The 18,927-nt window shown below is 49.4% G+C and overlaps 1 protein-coding gene across 1 annotated transcript in view; it reads right to left on the reverse strand.

The window, feature by feature from the left end:
- The window catches only part of HDAC1 (histone deacetylase 1), a 200,333-nt gene that overhangs the window by 142,221 nt on the left and 39,185 nt on the right, over window positions 1–18,927 (reverse strand). The window contains exons 2-3 of the mRNA XM_069622473.1: window positions 8,070–8,182; window positions 7,444–7,561 (exon numbers count right to left, since the gene is read on the reverse strand). Of these exons, the coding sequence (XP_069478574.1) occupies window positions 7,444–7,561; window positions 8,070–8,182 (231 nt within the window). The remainder of the gene's footprint in view (window positions 1–7,443; window positions 7,562–8,069; window positions 8,183–18,927) is intronic.

Raw genomic sequence — 18,927 nt, forward strand, 5'->3', positions numbered from 1 at the left:
TCCGTCTCCACAATCTTTGCGGTCCAGAACTATTGTCACCGAGGTGCCCCGCACGCCTCTGCCTTGCAGGATGCTGACGCTCTGATGCCGACCACCGCTCCGACGAAGCTGCCGCCTCATCGACGCTGTTCTACCCTGTTTGTCGACTGACGTTCGACGCCCCGTGTCTCCCGCTTGAAAGGGAAGGCATTCAAGAAGGGCCGTCGATTCCCCGCCGCCGAACGCAGAGTTCCTCGACGCCTCTCGACGATCCGTGACTCCCTCTTGAAAGGGGGTCGCTCAGGAAGGATCAGTCGGCGCCTCTTCGAAGAACTCCACTCCACCAGGTACATTGGGGGGGTAAAAACATTATAGGAGGGAATAAGACTTGCAGAACAATATATGGACTGGGCTTGTGCTATACCTTTATTTTACAGGTTGCCCAGGTGGGGGGGGATCTCCACACAGAACTGTGTCTAGTGATAGGGGCCAGTATTCTGCCTATTGCTCAACCATCTTATTTTCTCTCCTCTCTCTATTGCTGGTTTCACTCTATTGATCTGTGTGACATTGTTACAGTATTGTGGATGCACTTTAATGAGATCTAATACAAAGGGTGGTACCACTTTAGAATTGTATATATTTGCCATTGTTGATTTTCCTAAGTACAAAGTGAGTTATTATGATAAGTGTACATAACCTTGAATATTGATTATATAAAGACTGTGTTCTAACCAATACAGTGTGTGGACATTCCTTTGTGGGGGCTTGGGGACTACACTGTACTTAAGAACCAGCCTGCATCACCTCCTGAGAAGCTAGGCCTTGATTGCTCGTCCATTGCTACCATAATAGAGAATCTTGGCTGGGGTCTTCTGTGCCTCTCTTCTACCATATAGAGAGCAGAAGTACAGACACCCCCTACCGGTCCTTTACAGGAAGGTAGAACATTTGTTGTGTTTGTGCGTTTTTCATAACGTTTTGACCCATTTGCTGGTGCCCTTTGTCACACAACCCTCTCATTTCCCAAATGTGACCTACATTTATTTGCTGCTTTAGGCACCATACACTTTTGTAACCTGCACAAGTCACCTACCCTTGAAAAGGTCTGCCTGTGCTCTCAGAAAAATGTATGCTTGCCGTTCCTCACCACATTGGTTTTCCCGATTTACACATGCTAAGTGCGTCTGTACAGGCCGTGAGCGTAAAACTCCTGTGTACCACGGCCCAGTGTTTGGCTTGTGGTATTGCTCGTTTTGTAAAACACTACAAAAAATGTGTGCTCACCTGACTGCAAGAGTCGGGGGAATGCAGCAGAGCATTGCTTTTCTCAAAATTCATAGAAGCCATTGCCGTACCAAGCCAACCATGTCCAACATACCTTTTTTTCGGTCATTTTCCCCGCTTTTCCCCCCAATCTATGGCAGTTTCCCCTACCTAGTGGTTGCCTGACCTACGCAAATCACCCCTTTCTAAACTTAGAATTTTGTCTACTTTTCAGAAATATATGCTTTTCTGTCCTCCAATTCGGCTTTCCTACCCTTTTCTTCCATTCCATGCATGTCTAATTGGCAAAAATGGCCAAAATCGCCTACCTCTCACAAAGCGGTTGATCACCACATCAACATTTTTCATTTCCACTCAACCGGTTTTTGAAAGCCAGGAAATTGGGGAACTCAGCACAGCAAACCATGTGTTCCTAGCTCTTACAAGGAAAAAACACAGGCTTCTTTGTACTTCATTTTATTGGCATTTTCTTTTTAAAAAAAAAAAACACATTTTCGCCCTTTTTGCTTATTTTCTCTCACCCCCTACAGCAACCTAGGATTCCTGGGTGGGGTTACGATCGCCTACATGTGGGGGGAAAAAAGGAGCCAAATTTGGCCGAGATCTCATGTAACAAAAAAGTTACAAGCCATTGAATGGCCACATACCAAAATCACCAAAAAAAGGCCATGGCACTGGGGAGAAATACCCATGGCACTTAAAGGGTTGGTGTTGGGGAGATGGGCCAATTCTCTACAGGTTTAAAAATATTTATATTTTCTTGGAAGAGCTACCGTTCCCAAGAAAAGACGTTCCCCTGTCTTTATTTTCTCTTTGTGGGACCAGCACACAACACCCTATGTGGAGTGCTGGGGGTTACTTAGTAATTCTTATCCACTTCGGCAGAGGTTTAAATTTTACTACCAGTGTGCATCTTTACCACAGGCTGAACCCTCAGCTGCAGTACAGCACCTATGGGTGTGCATTTTCTCAAAGTGGCCCCGCCATTTTTAGTTTGTTAGTTTCTTTTGGGCTTTTACACCGTTAGTGCAGGTTTGAATCCTGTGTGTTTTGCCTTCGGCATGCTTCCGCCCTGAAGCCTGCCCAGGCGCCAGTGTGTCTGGCAAGGCAAGAAGTGAGGGAGGTTCCTGTAACTTTCCAGTCCTTTGCCTGAGTGTGCCGGAGTGAAACCCGTCGTGATTGGCCGGGTGGCTGCCCTCCTGCTGTGCGATTGACAGCATAGGCTGTGAATGAAAAAAGCATAAGTAAGGTTTTTGGGACTAGCGGCAGAGTCAACCAAGGAGAGGAACATCCTAAGAAGACGTGACCAGACACCAGCAGCACATGCCTGGACCGCGAAGTGCCCGGTGAAGCCCTGCAAGCTGTGCTGACCCCATTTGCATATCGACTGGGAAGACTCATACAGGAAAACTTCCTCCCTTGGGCTGGTGGGACCAACTAGCCTCAAGACAAGCTTCCAATTGGTGTAAAGTCAGACTTGATGTGCCTCACCAGAGCAGCAGAAGTCCAATGCCAGGGGTCCTGTGACCATTGACTAGTGCATTGTAGTCTGAATCCAGACAAATCTTCATGGGCATCCCAAGGACCCTACAAAGACCAGAAATCTTGAGTCAGAGTCTCCTCACCAGAGTCCAGGACCGAGGGAGCAAGCTTCTTCCAACCAGAGACTCGTTCTTCATGGACATTGAGAAAAAGGTGCCAAACCACCAAAGTGGCGATGAAACAAAGGAGATGCGTAGAAGAGGAGTCTCTCTCCAGAGGACTGCCAGAGAAGCCCGCCAGGTGCATTTCCTTTCATCACAGTGACCAAGGTCCAGGAACAACGGTCGGTCAAGCTGTAGCAAGGAGGAATCCAGCTGGAACATCTTTCTCATAATCACAGGCACTGTGGGGCTTGGGGTGTTCACCTTTTAGCCATAAGTTGTTGCAAAGTGCTTTTGTGCCACTAGAGTTGATACAAACTCCCCTGCACAGCTTGTGCTCTCTATAAAGTAGGTCACTTGAGTTACTCTGATTTCTGCTGAAAGTATTAACTTAGTTTAGAATTTATTGTACGCACCAGATCCGAGGGTATAGGGGCGCAAGAGCATAAGAAAACGTACAGCTTAGTGGCAGGTTACAAAGAAAACATACATCTTAGTGACAAGATACAGAGTACAGAGGTGTCGGTGATGAACAAGATTACATAATACAGCAATTAAGTTTAGGCAAAATAATCGATTGAAGCATGATTAGAGGTATATACAGTGGGGTAAGTAAGTTTGTTATTAGTTGCCATTAACCAGCTGATCAGGTTTTGCCTAAATTTGGTGAAGGATTGTTCCATTCTCATTGAGCTAGGTAGCTCGTTCCATAGTTGGGCAGCTTTGACAGGGAAGCTGGAGCCACCAATGGTGGAGAGTTTGAATCGGGGTACCTGAAGGCGATTAGTGTTTGCTGATCTAGTTAGTCTAGGGGTTACTATTCTAGCAATCTGTCTATTCGGTATTGAGGGGCTTTGTTGTTTAGACTTGTGTGTGAGGGCAGCAGTTTTAAGTCTATTATGCTTCCTTCTTGTTTCGGAAATGTGTTATCTCCTGGGGATGTTCAGAGCAGCTCGAGAGCATTGTTTTGTTGGATCTGTATTTTATTGATAATGGATTTGGAAGCTCCAATGTAAAGGGCATTACAATAATCTGATTTGGAGATAATGAAAGCTCTGGCTAGAGTCATGCAACTATTCGAGGATAAGAATGGTTTGCCTGCTATGATAAGTTTACAGGTGTAGGCCGTTGATGAGGCTAGAGAATTAACCCGTCTGGTAAATGATAATGTGGAGTCTAGATATACGCCTAGCGTTTTTACTTCCTTAGCTACTTGAATTACATTCTCATTGATAATGAAGGCAGAGTAACTTGAGCCTAGTTTGTTGAGCAAAGCTGTGGTGACCAGGATGAGAAACTCTGTCTTGTCATCGTTCAGGTAGAGGCCATGGGGGCCATCCATGCCTGAACGATACTGTAGATTTTGTTCACCATTGCAAGGTCCTCACTGTGAGTGGCAGGAGGATCTGGGTATCATCTGCATAGTTAGTGTAGCAGATACCCAGATGGTCCAAGTCATCAGGGGGTTTAGTGAAGATATTGTATAGTGTTGGTGTTACACAGGAGCCCTGTGGCACTCCACAGGTGATAGGGATAGGGTCAGCAGCCGCGGAGGGCGAGAAGACCCTCATGGTACGGTCACTAAGGAATGATTGGATCCAGGCTATCGCCTCCCTAGAAAAGTGGGCTGCTGAATCCAAGTGATTACATAAGACTTTGTGATCCACTAGGTCAAATGCCTCAGATAGATCTAGTAGGAGGAGCAATGCAGGTTTCCCAATGTCTCTTAATTTATCTATTTGTGCCTTCAGGTCAATGAGTGCAGTTTCCGTGCTATGTAGAGGGCGGAAGCCAGATTTGTCAATACTAAGAAAAATGTGCATTAGAACTTTTGACTTTGTCCATTAACTTTGGCTGTCCTGGCTCCCTAAAGGCACCCTTTTAACCCTACTGGCTTTGGCTGTACTTCCCTCATAGGTTATAATTGTGGACACTATTCTTGCTGGGATAAAAGTTCTCTGCCTCCCTTTGGGAGATTGCAATTGTTTCACATTTGTTCTAAATCCAATTCAAACCTTTTCTTGCTTTACAAACTCAACTGAACTTGTAACTGAAAACAAGTGCAATACGGACCTTCACTGAAGTCACACCTGCGCTGGAATGCACGTGTTTACCAACTGTTATTGTCACTGAAGTCACACCTGTGCTGGAATGCACGTGCTTACCAACTGTTATTGTCACTGAAGTCACACCTGTGCTGGAATGCACGTGTTTACCAACTGTTATTATCACTGAAGTCACACCTGTGCTGGAATGCACGTGCTTACCAACTGTTATTGTCACTGAAGTCACACCTGTGCTGGAATGCACGTGCTTACCAACTGTTATTGTCACTGAAGTCACACCTGTGCTGGAATGCACGTGCTTACCAACTTTTGTCGTCACTGAAGTCACACCTGTGTTGGAATGCACGTGTTTACCAACTGTTATTGTCCTTTACAGACAAAATCCAAACTTTCATTGAATGTTACTGGTGGATAAGAATGCTAAAAAATTGTGTCCATTATAAATTAATATTTATAAAAGTGTGAGTGCTACTTGTACTTACTGATTTCATTTGTACAGCTCTACAGATCACATTACCCCTCTTATGATAAGCCTGGCTGCTCAGTCAAACTACAAACTTGTGTAGTACAGGCCTATATTAAAGGTGGGTTACCTAAAGTCTCACCAGTCGGACTGCACCAATTCTTATCCAACAGTCAGTGACCCAATACTTGAAAAGCATCATTTCCTGGATGCAAGAGTGAATGGAGAACAGACATTTCCTGGAAAGATAGGGAACCAGGCAAACTGGAAGTCTAGGACTCACACCCATGAGAGGATATAAAAGCCCTGGCAGAAAAGGAAAACGGGCAGTGTGCGAGTCTGGGACATGCACTAAAGTGCAATACCCTGGCAGGAGATTAAACCAGCAGTCAGAAGAGAAGTTAGAACCCTCAGGGGTAAAACACCCCTGCCTGAAATTGTGGAACAGTGATAACACATAAAAGGGAAGACCTTTTAAGGATCAAAGTGGAAACACCCTGGCAAGAGTACACCAGGGGTAGGAAAAGGACTGAGCAAGGTAAAAGGTCAAAAGCCCTCCTTGAAATTGTCCAACAGTGACAATGAATGGAAAAGGGAAGAAACATACAAGATCCAGAGATTGAGATTGAAAACATTCAAAAGAACTGTATGCTTAAGGAAGACACATGGAGTCATTACCCTTGAAACTATGAAATAAAACATTGCATAGGGGGGGTGAGTAGGGGTCACCCCCCCACCCACCACCCGTGAAGCACTGGAACATTGACCTTTATCTGGGGGGTACAAGATAGACAGTGGAAGACCCGTAGAAACATGGGAAGGGAAGACTTTTCCTGGTGGAACTTCATTCCTCTTTCTGCACCTTAGAACTTTATTGCAAGAATGCTACAAGTGTGCAGCTTACAGAAATCCCCAAGTTGCACATTACAAGGAGTTTTGCGTGCAAGGGTCAGGTTAGAGTTTGAAACAGGACAGAGGATGCTCTTTGATTTAACATCCCGACAGACCTAGTTTTTTAAGCAGGGAAACCCCTCCTAGGATTAGGGATAGGTAGGATTTCAAGTACCATTTCAATCTGTTACTGTGTTTGAGTCTTTATTCTTGCCACCCTTACACACCTCATACAACAGCAAGACACAGCATGGATGAGGACCCAGCTACAACACAAGTTGAACCCCAATGAAAGGAGTGCGCAGTCGGCCCTCTAAACCCATAAACAATGAGTGCCTGGCCACGGACTGCCACAGGTGGCAGTTTGGAAGCTTTGTTTAGACTGGGGATGAACTAGATAGCCAGTCCCTTAGTTTAGGAACCCCCTCACAAACCTCCAGCTGCGCCAAGTCCTCTGCACTGTGTTGTATAGAATCACCTCCTCTTGATTTACCCCATCCATTAGTCATGCTGCACTTATTCACTAGAACCTGACCCAGCGGACAAACTCCAGCAAACCAAGGACTGCTGGGGTTCTGCTCCCTGTTTCATAGAACACCTTGGACAGTACTGAAAGCCCTGGCTGAGCAGGGCCCTTTTACGCTGCGCTCACATTTACTTCCAGACTTAAAATCTTTATTACGAGAAGCTTTTATCACATTGGGTAAATGTTCTGCTCCTTCCTCCTCGAAGGAGTTTTGACACCAAAAGTAGAGCAAGCTCGAGAGGCTGCTGCTCAAGTACACACATGGTTTTACCCAGAGATGGCATCCGAGGGCACACCTGCTCAAGTACACACATGGCTTTACCCAGAGATGGCATCCGAGCGCACACATTGTAAGACATTGCTTATCCCACCAAGTTCAGCATGTCGGTATTCATTTCATTACTTAACTCTGGTAAGAGCTAGTCCCTTGCAGAAGGGGAACTGCCAATGCCTGGGTTAAAGTAAGTCTGTACAGCCCCCCCACAGATCTCCTGTGCATTAACTCACACCCGCTAGCTGTACTCTACAATCTCACACACCAGTAACTCTCCATCAGCTCACAATACTCGTTCACACAGATTTACTTACACCTCTGCATCTGCTTGCTGTACTCCGACATGTTGTCTGGTCGGATCGATCGCAGAAACTTAATGTAGTCATCGCTGTGATACTTAGTCATCTCCTCCGCATTGGATTTGTTAGGCCGCTGTAAGGGAAATCACACCAATTGTGAAAGATACTGCAAATCCATTTAGGCTTCACTGCTCACACCACCACCAGACTCCTCCACATTCTGGGTAATCAGTGGTACACGCATACAGTCTTCTGACAACCCAAAAACAGGCTCCTGAATCAGAGCCTCGGCAGAGAACCACACGGGTGACACCAGAGTCTCAAATTACCCCAGCAGCAACAGCACTTGTTTCATATCCACTGTCAGACCCCCATGCAATCTTCCACAAGACTACCCATATACAAAAGATGGAATAGCTCTAATTTTTCCAGTAGCCCCAATCCCAAACAAAGTTTACAGCAAATCTGGCAGCAGCACTGGAATGCATCTTGCTCAAGCCCTCACTTTAGAGAACACAAGTTAACAAAAGACTTACAGCGCGCCCCCCCCACCGCAGTCCTCACCACACATGAACCCACAAGAAAGATTCAACACACCCTACTGGCATCCCCGTCACTTTACAGCAGTCTGATCAACTTACGTAGATCTCCATTTTCCTATAGAGGCCATAGTTGAGCAGAAGGTTGTGAGTCATGCGAATCCGGTGCGGTTTCATAGGATGCCCCTGTCCATAGTAATAGTTCCCGACATCCCCTACAATGCGAAGAAATTAAGGAATTAATAAGAAAACCAACAAATCCTGCGCCTTCGTCCTGATTTCACCTCATATGGATAGGATGGTCACTGGTGTGAAAGCAACCTTCCTTAAATTTCATTTCGTTTTGGCTGAAGCACCACCTATAAAGTCAAAACTATTGGCATACCATTACAGGCAGGCTGGAAGGGGGTGGGGGGGCGGTGACAAGGGGCACGGACTGCGGGGGGGTTTGGCTTCACAAACTAATTGACTACTCACGCTAATCCCTTTGGCCCTTCCCACCTACCAACACTGGCCCCTACCCACCTAAAAAACACCCTTTTGTGATCTCGTGCTAATGTGCAGCAACAAACTGCGTTTATGGGTCTGCCATCATCCTCTCTAATCATACTTCTAAAAGATTATGGCTTAAATGCAGTTGGAAATCGGGTCCAGCACGAAGTCGCAGGCAACTGTGCATTCTTCCACTTTATGCTTACTCAATGTGTGCCCTTACAGTGAAATCCTGTTGTGAACGAGCATGGGCAAAGCCAAGTGTTGTAGCTCTTTCAAAGGGATTACATTAGCATTCATTAGGCTCTGCAATCAAATGCCCAGATAGGCATGTGCCACATGCCAGGTAGCATCATCATGACAGTGCCTGGCAAGGGCATATGCATTTACATAGCACACTACAGCCCAGAGGCATTGAGGCGCTGTTGCACGATTGTCTTGGCTACAATTTAAGACGGCTTGGTTCATGGTTGTCCCTTCAAGGTTACATACATCAGGCATTCTGAACATAGGGACTTCATTACTTCAATGGGAAGCCTGCACACACATTTCATACGGTAAAGCAATGTTACTAGATAGAAGTGTGAAAAACCCAACACTGGATAGGGAAACAAATGTGGGTGTCCTCAGCTGTAAGGTCTCGTACTGTAGCAACAGCGAGAACATTCATTACAAAGTTATACACATAGCATTTCCTAAAGCAATAAAGACCAGGCAAGGTGTGAATCAATCCGCCTGATTTGAGGGGGCAGAATCTTCCAGTGGGTTGCGGCCATGGTGGGGAAGCTGGCGCCTCCTGCTCGAACTCTAGAAATGCTAGGTGTGAATCAATCCTCCTGATGGGAGGGGGTAGAGGTCCAATGAGTTGCCGCCATTAGGGGAGGGGGAGCCGGTGCCTCCAGCTGGAACTCTCAGGGATAGCAATTAGATTGGTGTAGGCTGTTCTCATGGGTATCTCTGTGTTAGGGAGAATTCTCTGTTTAGGCTGAATTTCCCTACCTAGTGAGTCCCCCAGCAGCTTTGCTGGATTTCTGGGGTTTCTTTTTTTTCTCCTGCCAAGAGTGAGACTCTTTTACCCTCACTCTTGGGCATGTTTGAAGTGTGTTTTCTTGGTTAAACCTTGTGTTGAATGGGCTATGGGGTCTTTTACTCCATAGGGCCTCATGTATTTTTGTGATGTGGGTTACACAGCACCCTCTGTGCAGTAACCCAGGGGTGTCCTAGGGACTCCCCAACATAGACTCCATACCCTGGGACTGACTACTGTCTCCCAGGGCATGTAAAGTCACCAAAGACTTTACTAGTCTTAAATCCTGAACAGAACCAGTACAAACCATCATATTGTGGACGTACTGGCTGGGGCAATTCGATTGCCCCAGGGTCTGTTAGTCGAAGGGGCACGTCTCCGTCCCCCCTGATCGAGTTTTGGCTGGTGGCAGTGGAAACTACGTTTTATATTCAACCGTGAATATTTTCCTATGGGATTTCCCATTGTTTTAGGCTAACACATTTAATTATTTATTTACGGTAGCCTCAAACATACCGCCGGTTTATATATTTATTATTATAACTCCGGTTGGGATTTTTTGCCAAAGCTTGATTCAAAAATGGCGTTGGCGTTCGCCTCTGTAACTCTGACCCAAAGTGGAGCCCTTTGTTCCACTTTTGGCGGGCTTCTCCACAGAAGCCCTCCAAAGTGGTGCCACTCTGTCTGGGGTACTTAGGAGGGGTGGAGGGGGATTTAGGACCCTGGACTGAGTTACCTTGGTAACTCAAGTCGCACTCCGTCCTGATTGGCCCAAGTGGTGAGCCGGCCGGCTCACCACTTAGCATGTTTGAGTGACAGCTAGGCTGGGTGAATGGGGGTTTGCTGCATAAAAGCAGGGCTTTGGGGACTGGAACTTCAGAAGTCGCCACAGGACCAAGAATCCGACGAGGGAAGAGCTGAGCCGACCTGCTACGACACCACCCGGTGGAGCCCTGCTGAACCGTCTCACCACCTTTCCCGACGACCGAGGAGAACTCTTAACGGAGTGGCTCCTTCCCTTGACTGGTGGGGACAACCAGTTTTCACCTTCTTTCCGCTTCTTCGAGGTATCTCGTGGCCGCCTTGCCCGTGCCAAGCACCCCGGCAACCGGAATACCACACTTTTACTAGGGCTGTACCGAACTTCGGCTTCGAGTCCCTATTCTGCCGAAGTTCGGCTGAAATACAGCTATCCGGCTTCGGCAGAATAGTTTCTGTTTAGGGACTCGAAGCCGAAGTCCACTTTCTATGATTAGCTGCCCTCTCCCTGTTTGGGAGATGACAGCCAATCATAGAATGTTTGACAGTGTTCAGGCTGCAGAAGCCAAACAAGCTGTTTGCCTATTGGCTTCTGCAGTCTGACCACAGAGGAACCAGCCTAACGTGTTGAAATAGGAAGCGAGGGAAGGGAACAGTTCTTCCCGTCCCTCACTTCCTATGCCAGCACCCGGACCCAATCACCAGGTAAGTGACGCCCCCCCCCATACCCCCTCATCACGGTGAGGCCGCGGGGCCTCAGGGAACCCCAGCGGCCTCACCGCAATAATGTTTTGTTTGTCGGGCCACCGGTGCAAAGCCGGTGGCCCGACGTTTATTTTGCATTGAGGGGCCGCTCCTACAGGAGCGGCCCCCCCAGACTCATGAGGCCGCCGGGGCACTTTGCCGACCCCGGCGGCCTCGGTGCCCCCCATCCCCCTCACCACGGTGAGGCCGCGGGGCTTCAGGGAACCCCCGCGGCCTCACCGCAATAATGTTTTGTTTGTCGGGCCACCGGTGCAAAGCCGGTGGCCCGACGTTTATTTTGCATTGGGGGGCCGCTCCTACAGGAGCGGCCCCCCCAGACTCATGAGGCCGCCGGGGCACTTTGCCGACCCCGGCGGCCTCGGTGCCCCCCATCCCCCTCACCACGGTGAGGCCGCGGGGCCTCAGGGAACCCCCGCGGCCTCACCGCAATAATGTTTTGTTTGTCGGGCCACCGGTGCAAAGCCGGTGGCCCGATGTTTATTTTGCATTGGGGGGCCGCTCCTACAGGAGCGGCCCCCCCAGACTCATGAGGCCGCCGGGGCACTTTGCCGACCCCGGCGGCCTCGCTGTGAAATGTGCCTCACCCCTTGAGCACGGTGAGGCCGCGGGGCCACAGGGAACCCCCGCGGCCTCACCGCAATAATGTTGTGTTTGTCGGGCCACCGGGCCAAAGCCGGTGGCCTGAGATTGTATTGCATAGGGGGGCCTAAAAAAAAAAAAACTATTCGGCTCCGGCCGAATACTAAATATGCTATTCGGTACAGCCCTAACTTTTACCACAACCGCGAAAGTCGGTACAACCCTTTAACCGGAGGACTCCGCGGCTGGTTTCTTCCCGGGCAGTGCAACGACCTTCTTCTTCTGCTCTTCAGCGAGAACAACTTCTTCCCTGACCGACGTCGAGCCTTGCTGCCATTGCCTGGAACAACCGCCACCGCTGGAGGATCCTCCCCGTTTAAGGTACCGTGTTCCGCCTGGCTTCCCTTGCCACCGACTGTACGGGGTAGTTTTAGCCCCCGGCTTTCGAACCTGGGAGTGCCTGGGACACCCTGGCTAAACTTTCTAAGCCTCTCTAAACTCTTTCTGAACTCTTTCGCAAGACTCTGAATCCCTAATAACTGTGTGATCTTGGGCACATTTTCGCTCTGTCTGCTCTAAGAGTGGGCCCTGCCTAATGACTTTTGCTCACCTGTGACTTTGTGCTTCTTTGAGCCTACTGAAAGTGTTCTTGACCTTACAGTGGTGTGTTTATCCTAATTCTGCTCTTTTTCCCTCCCTTCTTTGAACCACTAGAGTGTCATCTAACGTTAAGCACTCACCTCTGTTTGAATTATGTGGTGTTAACCAAGAGTTGTCTAGTTAGGAATAAGGGTTGGGGCTGCTTTCCATATAACTGTTTGAAGTGTTTTACTATATATTGCTAGAGTGTTTTCAACTTATGTGTTCTTAAAATAAATAACTATATACTTTTGAAACCAAGCTCTGGTCAGTGTTTGCTTGTACTATTGTGTTTGAGTACCTATTGTGTATACTTTGCATACTGCCTAACTCTTCTTGAGGGAAGTCTGACTGCTCAGCCACAGCTACCAGGTAAATCTGGGTGGTGCGGACTGCTACCAAGTGGGTTTACTGCTATACCTGTAGTCTTAAATCTTTTGCAGTGTTCCCTAAGGGAAATGCACAGGTTTCTGTCTAACACTCTGCCAGATACCCCATGCCTACACAACACCCCACCAAGTGTTGCCTTTGGCTGGTTGGTTTAGGGCTTTGAATCAAGAGCCTTTTCCACTCTCCATCCCCCTCCCCCCGGGATCAGGTCCTCAGTGGCAGGAAAGCTGGAATGAAGAATGTTCTAAAGCCATCACACTCACATGCAAGAGCCAGGTTTAGCATTCACTCGACAAAGGAAATAATTTTCACTTCGACAGCACGCACAACAAAGAGGGGCGTTGGTCGTGGTGCCATTTCAAGGTGGTTCGCTAGTCAAAGTCGGCCTTTGGGGTGAGCTGTATACGGACCACGGAGCAGTCCAACTGCGTGTAGCTCATATTCCAGGTCAACAAAGTGATGCCACCAGATCAAGGGTTCTCTACTGGGACAATGCAGAGACTGGCGAGGATCAGTGAGGATCCATCATTTCACAAGGTCAGCTCCAATGCTGCCTCCACTCAGCCCTCTCAAAATTCCCCCCGCCGCCAATTGCCTAAGCAACCCTGGAATACGAATGAAGACCAGAACTAGAACAAAGGTTATGACCCAGCTAAGAATGATACGATAAGGGCGAAGAAAGCAGGTGTGAGAAAAGCAAGGAAGAGATGCATGGAAGTTGCACATAGCGGCACTGAAAAATCTGCATCCAAGATAGATCACACATCCCTTGCTTTTTCTTGGAAGCAGCATAAAACAATTACCCACCTATTTTGCAGGAAACCCTACCGACACCCTCTTTGTTCCACACATCCCAAATCATAGCACATGTCCTAAACCATCCTGAACAATTCCTCTGCTAGGAAACGAGTCACCTTCACAGGCAGCTCCAGCAATGTTATTTTAACCTCGCTTACAGGAGACGCATCTAAAATGGCTAGTAATGAAGTATAAATCGTGGGCCATCTACTTCTTCCCCACCCCTCTTTCAAGTTCTGGACGTAAATACCCACATGAATTCTGCTCTTCTATTGGTCTATGTCAGCCCTGCGCCCAGGCCCTCTTCACCGGCATCCGTGTACAGTAGGGGATGCAACGCCTCATTGGAATCCTTGATCATGGATGCTTTTCCTCAATCATTTCAAAGTCTTCCTTGCTCCCGGAGGACCATATGAAATAGAGTCCAATGCATTAAAGTTGCATTACAACTCACCGTAAAATCCCACCACTCCCAAAAAGGATGAACGCTATCCTTTACTATTGGGCATTGCTCGAGAATGGCTCCATCGCATCATGCCCATACACGGACAACCAGTATGAACTTTCCCCTCTAAAATATCACTTCTCCAAGGAAACTCCAAGAACTTGGTTGTGCTCATTGAGGCTAGATCCTCACAAATAACATTGGCCTATACACCTTTCATACACTCATTTTGTTTTTGATATGCAGGCCACATTCCAAATTGAAAGCAAGCCTGCACCGGAATGGTCAGACGGGTGTAACAAATGCAGTAAGGGCCATAGAATGTGGATGCAAAGATAGGTTGCAGCCAACTTGGGAGGGAGGGGGGGGGGGGGAGAAAGAGAAGGTAAAAAAATAAATAAAATATCAAGAAAAGAGGCAAGTCTGCTCCACATATTTCTGAAATCAACTGGTGTATCTTGGAAAGTGGAAACTCCTGTGCCACAACATTTCGGTTGAGCCCAAACATCAGTGCAGAGTCAGATAGCCCCTCTGCTTTCCAACATCACTACTACGGGGCTAATCCATTCTGATTAAGTCCATTCAAGTAGCACTTAGTGACAGTAGAATGCTTCCCACTTGCAGAAACAGGCTCAGCATTAAGATCAGTGAGCTGCATTCATTTTTAAGAAAGGAACAAGTTACTTACCTGTAACTGTTGTTCTACAGCATGGGTCTGGCATGGATTCACATGCTCATGAATATTCCCCGTCGTCAGGCTGGGAATCCTCAGTAAAGAAAAAAATCAGTATCAGTTTCGTTTCTGATCTTTCTTTCATAGTAGTAACCAATCACTGATCTCTGCATCATACTGACCACAGCCAATGACTGCCCTCTACCTAAGCCCCGCCTCTGGCAGCCATCTTCAGATTTGGTAGCACGTGAAGTGGCAGTATGACCAAGTGAAGAGCCGCAGAGGGGTAGGCGGGAGGGTTCGCATGTGAATCGATGCCAGACCCATGCTGGAGAACAACAGTTACAGGTAAGTAACTTGTTCCTTCTCCAGCATGGGGTCTGGCATGGATTCACATGCTCATGAATAAAGAATACATAGCAGTACACACATGCGCAACCACGGGAGGTGGCAAAGGCTCAACATTAAGCATTACATCAAACTCAACATTAAGCAATTCTTACCTCCTCACCAGGCTCACCTAAGGCGAACAGATTGCGCAGCACTGCTTGGCCGACCCTGGACTCCTCCCTGGAATCCCGATCGACGCAGTAGAATTTCGTGAAGGTGTGCGTCGACCTCCACGTAGCAGCCCTGCAGATGTCCAGCAAGGGCACACCAGATAGGAACGCTGTGGTAGCTGCGATCGCTCTGGTGGAATGGGCTCTCGGACGGCCAGGCAGCGGTCGGTTTGCCAACCGATGACAGTACATGATACAGCTGGAGAGCCATCTGGAAATGGAGGCCTTTGAGAGAGCCTTCCCCTGATTGACAGGTCCAAAGTTCACAAAAAGTTGTGACGTCTTCCGAAAACACTTCGTGCGGTCCACGTAAAACTTCAGTGCTCTAGCCACATCCAACGAGTGCAAAGTCCTTTCGGCCGGCGACGAAGGCGACGGGAAGAAAACAGGCAACACCAAGGGTTCGTTGAGGTGGAAGTCCGACGGCACCTTGGGCATGAAGGAGGGGTGCGTCCTGAGCACTACCCTCGTGTCGTGAAAAGTCAAGTACGGGGGCTTGCAGGAAAGGGCCAAGATCTCTCCCACTCTTCGTGCAGAAGTGATGGCCACCAGAAACGCTGTTTTCCACAACAAGAACTTCAACTGAGCTGAGTGTAGAGGCTCGAACGGAGGTCCCATGAGCTTGGTCAGCACCACGTTGAGCTCCCACGCCGGGGCCGGAGCCTTCACCGGCAGGAACGATCTGAACAGTCCCTTCATGAATTCTTTCACCAGACGATGAGACCACAAAGACGTCCGCCCCGTGGTTCTGGTGCATCGGGAGATCGCAGCAAGATGAATCTTGATGGACGCGTGCGCCAGTCCAGCCTTGGCCAGCGTCAGAAGGTACAGCAGTACCTGGGGAGTCGTAATCCATAGAGGGTTAATCTGTGCGTGGCACCAGACAGAGAACCTCTTCCATTTGTGTCCATAGCATTTAAGAGTGGAGGACGCCCTGGCCTTTGCAAGAACCTCTCTGCAGTCGGCCGGTATGTCGTATCCTCCAAACTCTAACGCTTCAGGAGCCAGAGCCTGCAAGTTCAGCGACTTCGGGTCGTGATGGAGGATGGCACCTCCTTCCCTGGAGAGAAGATCCGCGTCCACTGGCAGCCTGATTGACGGGGGCGCTGACAAGTCCAGAAGGTCCGGGAACCATATCTGCCTCGGCCACGCAGGTGCAACGAGGATCATCCTGCACCGTGACCTCTTGAGCTGGTTGATGAGCCGGATCAGCAATGGAGGGAACGCGTATAGAAACAGGCCCTCCCAGGGGAACGAGAAAGCATCGCCCATGCTCCTCGGCTGGGGAAACCTGCTGGCGAACCTCCGGCACTTGGAGTTTGTCGCCGTCGCGAACAGATCGATCTGGGGTGTGCCCCACCGTCGGAAGAGGCGGTCTACTAGATCCTGTCGTAGCTCCCACTCGTGGCACGAGCGCAGCTCTCTGCTGAGCGAGTCGGCGATGATGTTTTTTATCCCTGCCAGATGAAATGGCACCAGAAACATCCCTTGGGCGACGGCCCAATGCCACAGATCCTGCGCCTCCTTGGACAGGGCTGGGGATCTGGTACCGCCCTGCTTCCTGATGTAGAACATGGTGGTGGTGTCGTTGGTGAAGATCCTCACCATCTTGCCCTTGAGGGACAGAAGAAAGGACCTGAGGGCCCAAAACACTGCACGGAGCTCCAGGACGTTGATATGGAGGGACCTCTCCGTCGGAAGCCAAAGGCCTCTCGCGTGCAGATTTTCGGTGTACGCTCCCCACCCTTCCAGGGAGGCGTCCGTGGTCACTGTATCCTGGTGGCGGGGGGTCTGGAAGTCCATGCCCGCCGTCAGATGCGCGCGGGTACCCCACCACCGGATCGCTCGTCGGAAACTCGTCGAGTGTGATCCTCTCCTCGAAGCTGCCCGTCATCTGGATCCAGCGCGCGTCCAGGAACTCCTGCAACGGGCGCATCCGGAGCCTGCACAGGCGGATGAGATAAATGCAAGAAGACATCATTCCGAGGAGGGATTTGATGGACCTCACCCTGGCCGCGTCCGCGACCAGCATCCGCTGCACCTTGCCCAAGATGGCCCTCGTCCTTTCCTCCGATGGAGAGGCCAGAAGCGACACTGTCGAGCTTCGCTCCCAGAAACAGTGCGTCTTGAGCGGGCACCAGGTGGGACTTGGCGTAGTTTATGGAGAATCCCAGGTCCGTGAGCAGTTGGACAGTCCTTGCCGTATGCTCCACGGCGAGCTCCTTCGTCTTTGCTCAGATGAGCCAGTCGTCCAGGTAGGGGTAGACGTGGATCCCCTCTCGGCGCAGCTGCGCCGCCACTGGTGTGAGGCACTTGGTGAACACCCTGGGTGCCGACCTCAATCCGAAGGGGAGGGCTGTAACGCTCTTTGGGCTGGACCTCTGTACACTGTATGTCTGACTCGAAGAGTAAGATGTCTGCAGATAGAAAATATGGGATTAATGAACTGGGGTTATTGGGTGCCTCTCTCCTCTTCCCTTTCTCTTCTCCCGTAGAACCCCAAAGGTTAACGCCCTCACCTTAGGTAAGTGAACGCTGAGCTCTCCATCTGCCTCGGGGCAGGGTGCCGTAACCAGTTTCTTCACTGGATAAGGGTGCAGGCCTCTTGACCTCAGAGGACTGCTGTCCGTCGTTAACTGCAGGAACGGTAAATTCTGGGCACTTCAAATGTCTTAAAAGTCTTTTGTAATGATATCTCTTGTTTTGCAGGGTTCCGGCGATGGCGGATGGCGGGCTGAAGAGAATTGAGGATCGAGCCCGCGTGAGGAACAGAAGCGCCTGTAAGCACGTAAGTAAGCGCTTGTAGCCTGCTTCACGATGCGCACTAACTGTCCCTTTTATCTTGCAGGTACAAGTTCGGAGCTTTAGAGAAGCTGAAGGGTGCTGGAATACCCACTGGATTCGGCCTGGGAAGCAGAAATGGCACGCGAGTAATAAAGTTGCCCAATGCCTTTAAACGCACCTTCTTTTGTCTTTCAGATGCCGGAATGCAGCGCGAGGCGTTGGTGACAGCCGATGGACCAGGTAAGAGATGCGCTGCCACTGAAGACCGTAGTGCTAACCTGTTCTTTCTTCTTCTTTACAGGTGCTGCTGAAGACTGGATTCCAGGATGATAAGCCTTTGTTCCCTTAGGCCCAGGATCAGAAGCTGAAGACCAGATGAGCGTTCTGCTGCAGAGAATGCAGAATAACGCAAAGCAAGATTCATCCATCGGGTGTGGTTTAAATAGCCTCCTGTAGTGCTTAGGTGTCTCCTTCCACAGCCTCGCCTAGGTAAGAAAAGAGTTCCTGCTTTCCAGAAGAGTTCCAGTGTTCTGAACCTAGGGAGTGGCTCCTGCCCCACCCAACAGGAAAAGTAGTCCCAAACAGAAGAGGATCAGGGGCTCAACTGGCAGGTAAGTAAGCAGCATGGTCTGCTGCAGGTAAGTCCACCCAAGCATTATGAGCACGGCGCTTCCAGCGCTGGGACTGGGCATCTTTATGAGCCTGGTGCCACTGGCGCAAGGACAGGGTCCAAAAGGTCCCAATTGGGACTGGCTGGCACTCGGAACCGGGGTCATGGATCTGCTTCCAAGGGAGTTGGGCAAGTCCTGATCTTTTGGAAGCAGAGATCATGACAGGGCTCTGAACTGGTAGTTACGCCCTTGGACCACGAACCTGAGAAACTTTCGGTGTCCCTTTAGGATGGTAATATGAAAGTAGGCATCCTCCAAATCCAACGACGACAGGAAATCGCCCTCCTCCAGTTGACCCAGGACGTGTTGGAGGGTGACCATCCAGAACTTCTGTGCCTTGATGAATTTGTTCAGTCGTCGTAGGTCCAGGATGGGACG

This window comes from Ambystoma mexicanum, chromosome 11 (assembly GCF_040938575.1).
Source record: "Ambystoma mexicanum isolate Mex_15411 chromosome 11, UKY_AmexF1_1, whole genome shotgun sequence".
NCBI lineage: Eukaryota > Metazoa > Chordata > Amphibia > Caudata > Ambystomatidae > Ambystoma > Ambystoma mexicanum.